This window comes from Aquila chrysaetos, chromosome 9 (assembly GCF_900496995.4).
Source record: "Aquila chrysaetos chrysaetos chromosome 9, bAquChr1.4, whole genome shotgun sequence".
NCBI lineage: Eukaryota > Metazoa > Chordata > Aves > Accipitriformes > Accipitridae > Aquila > Aquila chrysaetos.
In genome coordinates this window covers 23,886,905-23,896,192 of record NC_044012.1, presented here as the reverse complement: position 1 = coordinate 23,896,192, position 9,288 = coordinate 23,886,905, and the positions used below count along the sequence as shown (strand labels likewise).

Here is a 9,288-nt window from a genome sequence, read left to right as displayed (position 1 = left end):
TAGCTCTCTGGAGCCTTTCTGGCAGCCACCTTTTACTTCTCAAACAGACACAACCGAAAAGCTCCGATGGTCAATGATCAAAAAAGAAGCCACTTTTCATCCCACAAAAGCCTAACAGTGATGTTTGTAGGAAAAACAATGTCCCAATTAGTTCTCTTGTGCCAAACACAAAAACAGATTTTGGTGTAAAAGAAGAGGCTCCTAGTGAACTAAATAAAAACCTAAACACAGAACAAAAGCAGACACTGATCTGCCTCCTCAGGGCAGGACAGTCAGCATTTCCTTTTGCTCTGTAAAGAACATCCTTTCCATTAAAATGAGGAGCTTCTCTTTGTTGAAGTAGGAGGCGGTCAGTGCTCACGGGCTTCTGATGCTGGCTCTGCCTGAGGAACCTGGCTCAGACAAGTGCTTGCACCACTTTGGTGCTTCTAGGGAGCATCTGTACTCTTCCTGCCTTTCAGGAAACACCTGGATCAGAAATGAGCTCAGGCCTTCTACTCTGTCTGGGGAACTGCCTGCTGGAAACTGGAACAGCATTTTCCAGGAGGAATCCTCTTTTCTGATTGCTTTTCCTTGCAACTCACGTACCCATGCATCTAGGGTCAAGGTAGCTTTTCCATCCCACTTCCTCATGTCCTCTCCATGGTCACACAGGTAAAACCACAGGGTACACCATGGTGTGTACCTTCTATCTCCTCTCTCTTGAGCAGAGGAACGCTTACTCCTAATAGCTGAGATGCGGGCCCATACAGGTGGGGAGGACATATCCTCTTTGAATTGCTGGAACTCCCGGGACAGTTCATCTACAGCCGAGACATGGGCCCATAGGGAGGAAGAGAGACTTCCTTTGTATTGCCAGAGTCGGCCAGCCACTTCATCCACAATTTGTCCCTCGCCTTCTTTCTTGGACATCATTGCCAGTGAGTTGGCACACGACACTGGTGCACGTCGTAGAAACTTCCGCCACGTGGGTTGTGTTCATTGGACTTCATCTGGATCTGTGGGTAACTGCTCATTATCCGGATCATTATAAATCACCTCCAGCATGGCTAATTCCCTCAGGTACTAGATACGTCTCTCCACGGTGGTCCACTTGCCTGGGTGACATGTAACATCTTCCTTGAAGGGGTACTTTTCCTTCACACCTGACAGAAGTCCCCTCCAGAGGCTGAGGACTTGTGTCTTTTTCCCAATTGCCTTGTCAATGGCCCCTTCCCTAGACAGGGATCCCAGCTGCTTGCCTTCCCTATCCTCTAATTCCAAGCTACTGGCCCATTACCCCAGCATCGGAGCAGCCAGGTAACAATGCGCTCACCTGGATGGTGGCCAAAATCCTTTCGCATATCTTGCAGCTCGCTCAGGGATAGGGAGCGGGTGATTATCTCGGGTTCTGCCTCTTCCTCCTGTTCTCGTGATGACCCTGGATAACTTTCATCCCTTGCTAAGCGAACTGATTTCTCTGTGTATTTCTTCTTCTGTATAGGGGCGACTGACACTGGCACAGGTTGGTTCTCTGGTTCAGCTGCAGTGCCTGGCGCTGGGGTTGGGGTAGCTGCAGTGCTTGTCACGAGGGTTGGAATAGCCGCAGTGCCTGTCAGTCTCTTTTCCCTCCCTCCTCCCTGAGGGTGCTGCATAATATTGAGCAGTGTTTGGTAGGTACTGGCCCAGCACAGTGCTGTAAGTTGTGCCTCTTTGGAATAGACACCCAAAAGTTAGAAAGAGGTTTTGATGGCAAATGCCTATGATTGCTTTTTGTTTTTCAGAACTCCTGGATTTTAATTCCAAGTAACTTGATCTCCCTGGTGCAGTTGCTCCAACTTCATGCCACCGTGGCTTTGTCCTGCTCAGCTCTTTTCAGTTGTCCAGGATTCCCCAGGAACTGCTGTCTCCCAAATGAAGGTGTATGTTTTCATGTCTTACAAGTTACTAGGCGAAGCCATTAATTACAGCTGGCTCTTGCAGAGGGGGAGGAAAACACAGTGAAACCAAAATGTGGTAGGGAAGGTAACGGGAAAGTATTTGTGCTTCTGGTACACCTTTCCCGGCAGCCAGGTTTCCTTGTGTAACCCCAGTGCTTCTGGAAGTTGGAAAGATGCGCACTTTTAAACGGCACAGAGATAGGGACATGAGTCAGTGCTGTCCCCTTTCTGACTGAAAGTGTTATCCAAAGCTTAGGGCCTTGCTGGTAGTTTATCAGAGTGCGTATATATGCCACGGAGCCCACAGTAGCGAGCAGTTGGAGCCTGTGAACTCCTAGGTCTCTGCCAGTGATGTTACATTTAATGGAAGAAGCATCTGACTGCTGAGGCAGGTCTGATGCAAGCCTGCTTGTTTACAGCAAATGTGCAAGGACCTGATTCTCTCAGCTGCTCATGGCCCAGTAAAAGCAGTTTTGCTGCTGTTGGTAACAGACCACAGTCCTTATGCTAACTTTGTGAGGCCAGAGGACCAGGGTCTATTGGGTTTGTTGGCTTGTTGTGAGAACTTATGTTGTGAAAAGAAGCTTTGTAACGGTGTCTCATGTTACGATGTGCAGTTTGAGTATAAGGTAATAGCAAAGGCCTTGAAAACATGGGTGTGGGCTAAAAGAGCATCCCTGAGGCTATAAAAAATTCAGTAGTAGTCAGTTCCTGGTCATAGAAGAAGTACAGCCTTGAGACCTGAGAAAAACTGTATCATAAAGAGAAAAAAGAGGAAGAAGCTAAGCAAGAAAAATGTTGAGCAACAGGACAATATGCCTGACAACCTGGGAAAGTAACACCTTCAAGCCTTGTACTGCGTGAAGTCCATCAGGCAGAGGCCTAAGGCTAAGACCCTGCTTAGAGAGTCAAACATCTTACAATAAGATCTCACCACTGAGTGAATTTTCTCACTACACATTCAAAGCTGTGAGCAGATTCCTGGTTTCAAGTACCGCGACTGTTATGGACCCTTAGACCTGACAGCATTGTCCAGGGCTGTGCATAACAAGATCAGTGTGTACATATCTGTGTGTTTTCACCTCAGGTTATGTGTGTTTCAGCCCCTATTGCATGTTACTACAGTTAGTGCAGTCACTCTTGGTAAAAGGCTCTGCAGTTTCTCTGGCAAACATCAAGGGAAATACTTGCATCATTCAAAGCTCATGGTAAGTCAGTGCATTCAATCTCTGCACTAACTTGCAATAAGTGCCTACGCACTGTTGCCTGGGTCATCCCACTGTCTTAGATACCTGTATGTTATTAAGGCTGCCAATCATTACTAGCATAACCATAGTTTTTACAAGTCCTACCCAGACATTAGGACTGATGACAGATAAAGAATATGAAGGCGATTCTTACCCCAAAGAACTGACAGTCTAAGGATGCAATGAATGAAACTGTGCTTGCAAGACAGCAGCACATTCATAGCAGAAGTTGTGTTTCAGACCTTTCGGAGGCAAGTGCTGACTTTTCAAAACCAAGTGAGAAGTGACAGGAACAGTAGCATGGCCTGCACAAGGCCCTAAAGGCGGAGAAAGCAGCTTGTACTGGCCATGCTGAACTGGGGGGGGGGGGTATGCAGAGGTCAGTACTCCAGGTGGATGCCTGGGAGGCTGGATACCAGCAGATGAGCAGCAGCAGAGATATGGAAGGAAGAGTCAAGATTTTGAGCTTCTGATGGTGGTTAGGAAGAGCTGTTACTTAGGTATATGTGTAGAAGGACTCCAGAAGGGCAGCACAGTCTGGAGGAGCTTTGGATCAAGTGGAGCACACACTGGTAACAGAGAGGTGAGGGAAAGCAGCAGGGTGACTGGCAGGCAGCAACACGAAGAGCTCCCTTAATGAAAGGCAGCATTTTCGCCTTTCACAACGAGTGACCTATCCCAGAAAAATGTTTCAAAAGCAGGCATTTCCCTCTGGCTGTTGACATTAAATGAGCATGAATCAGTGTGAGGTGTCCTAGGATGTAGAGTTTATTTTTCTGTTAGGGTGAGATTTTCCATTGAGTTGACTGGTCTCCATTCCACACGCCTTTATGCAGAGCTCCCATTTGCTTTCTCTGTAACAGGTATTAGCAAAGAATGCCAGTGCACCTTTCGGGTGCTGCAAGCATGTCTCTGGAGTAGGTGAACCGGTACTTAAGATTCCGAGTTGCAGTAATCAATACAGTGTAAATTAATTCACCCTTAATCTAATTGTGCATGCACTCAGGAGCTTTATCTGTCTCCTGTTGGCAACGTTGTTTCTTTCACTACAGGAATAATTTAGAGGTTTACTCGAGGTATGAAACTGCTACCAACCTTCCGCAGTCATTTGTATTTATTGTGCAAGACGACACTGAAGCAGCTTCACACTGTTTGTCATGACAGTAGAGAGCAGCTGCTCAGGTTAACCAGCTTACGAGACCAGGAGGTGTTAGGCAGTGACCATGGGAGCAGTGGTAACTCGCAGCCACTTCAGCCGCTGCCAGCTGCAGGCAGAAGAGGGTCTGGATGTTACTTTTTGTTGGCTTTATCAGCGACCTCTCACGCCTGCATGCCTCAAGGCCTGAAAAAAGTCATCAAAAGGGACTGGAGCCTTCAGACTGGGAGAAATCCCGCTCCGAAGCAGTGGTGCTCCCTTGGATGCGGGAAATCATTGTGTGCGTTTTCAGCACCACACCCAGAAGCGTGCAAATTCCCATTCAAGTTTCCATCAGCACTTGGACACCACGGATCTGGGCACTGGAGTCTGCACAGAAGCACCTGTAGTTCAGACACACCGACATAAAGTTAGTATGAGATCAAAATGAAACCCAGCCTTTACTGATACAAGGGGACCGAAATGCCTTTTAAGTAGGCATTCACACGTGGGGTCTTTTATTTTGAGAGCGACTGCTTTCTTGTTGTTAAGCTTTTAGCTTGATTGGCATTCAGACAGCTCCCAAGAACACTGGGAATTCGCTATAAAATAACAGCGCGGCAAGTCCATTAGGCTATCGTCTTGACAGGCTTCTATATTTATTACACTAATTATGTGGGCGTAGTAATTGTATTAGGAATATCTAGACGGTGTTTCCCATCTGTAAAATCAGCACCAGGCATGGGGAAACCCACAGAAGGTTTCTCAGCTAACTCTAATCTGCAAATTTTCCTTAAACTTATCAAAAGTTTTCTCCTTCAGGAGCAAAACCTGTGATTTTTCTCCCCCCCACCCCACCCCACCCCACCCCGCCCCATACAGAGATTTAAGTACCGTAAACAGAGCAAGTACATGAACTTCCTACTTTGAAATCACTGTTAATTCATTTTATCCCATTTATGAAGGAAGCAAGGGACAAGGAGCGGGGAGAGGAATCGCAGTTCAGGGAGTGGCTGCAAGGCATGCTGCCTCTGAGAGCTATTCCTAGAGCGTTGCTTCTGACAGTCCAGCTTCACGCCAGCGCTGTGCCAGCAGTCAGAATCTAACCCCTTCCTATACATTTTGGATTGTTTGTTTACAGGCTCTCTCGCAGTCCTCTCAGTGTCACCGTGCTACTCCAGGGGAAGAGGTTTGCCAAGAAAGGCCGATGGGAGCTTGCAGTGGAATACCAGGCTGCATCCTGCACGCTGCCCAAAGCATTTTAAAGCAGAGGTCATCTCCCAGGCTTGTAGCAGTCATGGCTAGTGACTCTGGAAGCTTAGCCCATCAGCATCAGTGCCCGGGAGAGGCTATTGACTGGGCATCGGAATTAAACTCTGTAAACCTCTGTCTGCGTAAAGACTACTTGTCAGCGAGGAGAGGACGGTACTGACTTCTGTAGGCTTCAAGAGAGTTTATTTGGAAACGCACAAATCTTTTTACCCGTGAAAAGTTTCGTTATTTAATCACTGGTTTCGTTGGAGTGCTAGACACTTGAAAGGGAAGGGAATAAAAATGATTGGGGTTTGACAACCGCCAATGTGTGTCTCTGAGGACAGCTGTCTAACGGCTGGGTCTGTTAGCAGGAAGGGCTGGCTGTTGCTGCTGTAGGGGGATTTTACAGTGTTTCAGAGTGCAGACTCTTTGCCAACTCCTTTAACGTCTCGGCTTGCCTTGAGCTTCTGTCCCGTCTTTGTCCCTGCCTGTGCTGCAAGAACAAGCATAAATGGAAGCCGGAAACTGCATATTGGCCTCCTGTAGTTCTGCAGACCTGCTAGGGAAAGGCCAGACGTCTCCGTATTTCCAAAGCAAGGCCAATTATTGCACGAGACCTTAGAATGGCAAATAACGCGGTCAGCCAGGGAAGCCCATCGCTATTTCTGCAAGTTGACCGTCTCGCAGTGAGGGTCTTCCCACCTTCAGGGCTGGACTGAGCAGTTGCAGAACGGGTTGCTGAGGGCACTATGAAAACGCCCAGGGAAACGACATCAGAAATTGGCAGCAATTAATCGGGAACACTGATTCCAAGCAGAGTATTTACCTGAAAAACAATGAATCAAAGCCTGCAGGTCTAACTGGGGCTACTAGGAATAAGTTAGATCAGTCTGCTTTTGTATGACTCATTAATCATATTACAGTCATCACTGTGGTTATCTGAAAGTATTTTAATTTAATCAAAACGCAGTTAAAACTCATTTAAACTAATTTGGCCTCAATTGTACTGCCCCCGACCCCCGACGCCCCCAACTAATCTTTCCCAGGGTCACGTGAGGCGTTAGACGCCAAAGTAGATCTTTCTATAGAGACCTGACTACGGATTTATGCATTACTTGATTTTGAGCATGCACTTGCCAACACTTTGCTTTTTATCCTGGCTGCCAGACACAAGAGGACAATATGCTATGCTCTGGGGCTTCTGTCACGGTGTTCGTAGCTCGTACAGGTGGCCACCTGCGGTGGACTAATGGAGGGCTTCTGTCACGGTGTTCGTAGCTCGTACAGGTGGCCACCTGCGGTGGACTAATGGAGCTGCTGCACTACGTTGCTTTCCTAGCACACGTGTAACCTGGCAGCTGAGAGCGTGAGCCCTCTGGATTCATCAGGAATTCACTTGTACGTGTAGCTACTCTGCCCATGTAAAGCCAAATGTAAAACATTACTAATTCCTAGGCCACAGAGGCATTGCAGTTTGCAGGGACGTGGGTAGCTTCTAGTCCAAACTTCTACGTGGAGTGGGGTCAGGAATGAATTCAGAGCCCGGTGCTCAGAGCTTTCTCCAGCCAGACTTTGAAAACCTCCAAGGACAGAGATCCCGCAGCCTCTCTGACTTCTCCTACAGGGAAGACACGGCTGAGGCCTCCGGGACTGGTGTGAAAGACACGGCTGAGGCCTCCGGGACTGGTGTGAAACACCGATGCCGAGCACAGGACAAGAGATGGGGGGATGGAGTGGGCAGTGGCGTTTGGTAACCCCAGGCGTGGGGCGAGCACCGTGGGTGAGGATGGCCTGTCGTGACATCCCCCAGCGATGGACGGCGGTGCCCCCGAGTGATGGGTTCTGAGGTCACCGAGGAATGGACTGTGATGTCGCCGAGCGACGGATTGTTACCACGCGTCCCTCCCTGCTTGAATTCGGGCACCGAGCCGCAGCCAGCCGGCTCGTGCCCACACTCCAGCTGAGCGGGTTCGCGAGGTCTGGAGTGTCGAGCGAGGCCTTTGCTGAGCAAGTGCTGGTGTTGGGCTCGGGCAGTTGTTTTCCGCAGCTCTCCGCGCCCAGCCTCAGAGCCGTCCAAGGCTTCTCCCCGGCCCTGCCAGGTTCAGGCAGCCGGGGCACCCAGGAGGCACGCTCGCAGCAGCAGAGGTGAGCTGGGAGGGGAAACCTCAGCCTGGAGTGGGGAGCTGGGAGGGTTTCCTTCCTGAGGGACCTGGGCACTTCTTCCACCCCTCCCCGGGCCAGCCAGTGACCCTGGCCTCTCTTCCTTCTCTAGCGTGACACCCGCTGCTGCAGCGCCGGTGACAGGGAGCAGCTCAACGTCCCCAGCTCCCCCCAGCCCACCGCAGCACGTGGGGACCATGCCCGTGGAGCTGGACAACCGCTGTCCCATCTGCCTGGACAGCTGGGAGGAGGCCAGCTACGTGATGCCGTGCCTCCACCAGTTCTGCTATGCATGCATCCTGCGGTGGGCTGAGAGCAAGCCCGAGTGCCCCCTCTGCAAGAGGAACGTCACCTCCATCTTGCACTCGGTGCAGGCGGACGACAACTTCAAGGAGCACGTTGTCGCACCACCTCCAGTACCACCAGTTGCCGTCCACCTGGCAGGAGGTGCTCCTGGCCATCCAGCCGCCCACAACCAGCCATCAGCTGCACAGCCGCTGCCCAGGGCTCCTGTGGGCAGCCTCCATCCCCACGTCTGGGCATCCCTCTTCCAAGAGGACCCAGCTCTGCTCCGGCCCGTGATGCTCTGGCTGCGACAGGAGCTGTGGCTCTTCTTCGAGGGTGGCCGCTGGGAAACAGCTGCAGCGCGGAGGCTCGTCCTGTCCGGCCTGCACCTCTTCGGCCTGGACGAGGAAACCCTGTTCCAGCTGCTGCAGGGTGCCCTGGGCGAGTACACGAGGACCTTTGTGCGCCAGCTGATCGACACCATCGTGGAGCGGTGCGGCGGGGAGGCACGACGCCGGATGGGCCTGGAGGACGCCCGTGCCGCCGAGGAGCGGGAGGGCAGCCCTGCGGCTGCCCCCGGCCCCGCTGCCTCCCAAAGGGGGTCTCCTGCCCCCAGCCCAGCCCCCTCCAGCAGCCGGGGCACAGCCGAGGCGGAAGAGCTCCCCAGCACCTCATCGGCTGCCCTTCGTGGGGGTCCTGGCAGCCCTCCCTCTGCCCCTGTTCCCACCCACAGGGAGCACGACGAGCCACAGGAGGACCCGGAGGAGGCTGTGCCCGGGCCCTCCGCTCCCAGCCAGGGCAGCGAACTCTCCCCTGGGGGACCCCGGAGAGCCCCAAAGAGGAGGGCTGGCAGCCCCCGGGCCTCGTCACCTCCCAGCAAGAGGCCACCCCACCGGCCACAGTAGGAGGGTGCCCCAGGAGCTGGCGAAACCAGGGACGGGCCAGCAGCTGGGGCACCCACCAGCCTCCCAAAGGGACCCGGAGACGCTCATTGGTAGCCTAGCGCTAATGATCAAATCGCACAATAAACGTATGAAAAGTGCAGAAGCAGTCTTGCTATTTCTAACAATGTCGTTGCCGTTGCTATCCCCACCCGTGTTGCTTTCTCACGTGGCCACAAATAGCTACCGAGAGGACTCGGTCCATGCTTTCCCCAGGGGCAGAAGCGAGGAGGACTGTCCTGGAGTTCCTCACACCATCCTCTTGCCTTTTTTAAAGATGGGGTGCAACATTTGGCGCTCTCTAGTCTTTGGTGCCTCCCCCAAGCTCCACGACCTTTCAGAGGCGA

General features: G+C 51.7%; 1 protein-coding gene and 1 long non-coding RNA gene across 2 annotated transcripts; one reads left to right on the top strand and one right to left on the bottom strand.

Annotated features, from left to right (window-relative positions):
• Positions 1-4,283: 4,283 nt before the first annotated feature.
• On the bottom strand, positions 4,284-7,197 carry LOC121233547. Its single transcript, XR_005933228.1, has 3 exons — positions 6,851-7,197; positions 6,112-6,791; positions 4,284-4,705 (listed from the first exon to the last, which is right to left on the bottom strand). It is a non-coding gene; the product is annotated as an uncharacterized LOC121233547 (long non-coding RNA).
• Positions 7,198-7,231: 34 nt separating this feature from the next.
• On the top strand, positions 7,232-9,042 carry LOC115345518. Its single transcript, XM_030024409.1, has 2 exons — positions 7,232-7,700; positions 7,828-9,042. Exons 1-2 carry the CDS (start codon positions 7,414-7,416, stop codon positions 8,903-8,905), a joined length of 1,365 nt encoding a protein of 454 aa, XP_029880269.1. The 5' UTR covers positions 7,232-7,413; the 3' UTR covers positions 8,906-9,042.
• The last annotated feature ends 246 nt before the right edge of the window (positions 9,043-9,288 follow it).

What these genes read in the sequence shown, in the direction of transcription:
- LOC115345518 (XM_030024409.1), top strand. Translation starts at nt 7,414, where the DNA reads ATGGACTGTGATGTCGCCGAGCGACGGATTGTTACCACGCGTCCCTCC. An exon ending in GCACGCTCGCAGCAGCAGAG is followed by an intron (nt 7,701 to 7,827) that starts GTGAGCTGGGAG and finishes TTCCTTCTCTAG; the next exon opens with CGTGACACCCGCTGCTGCAG.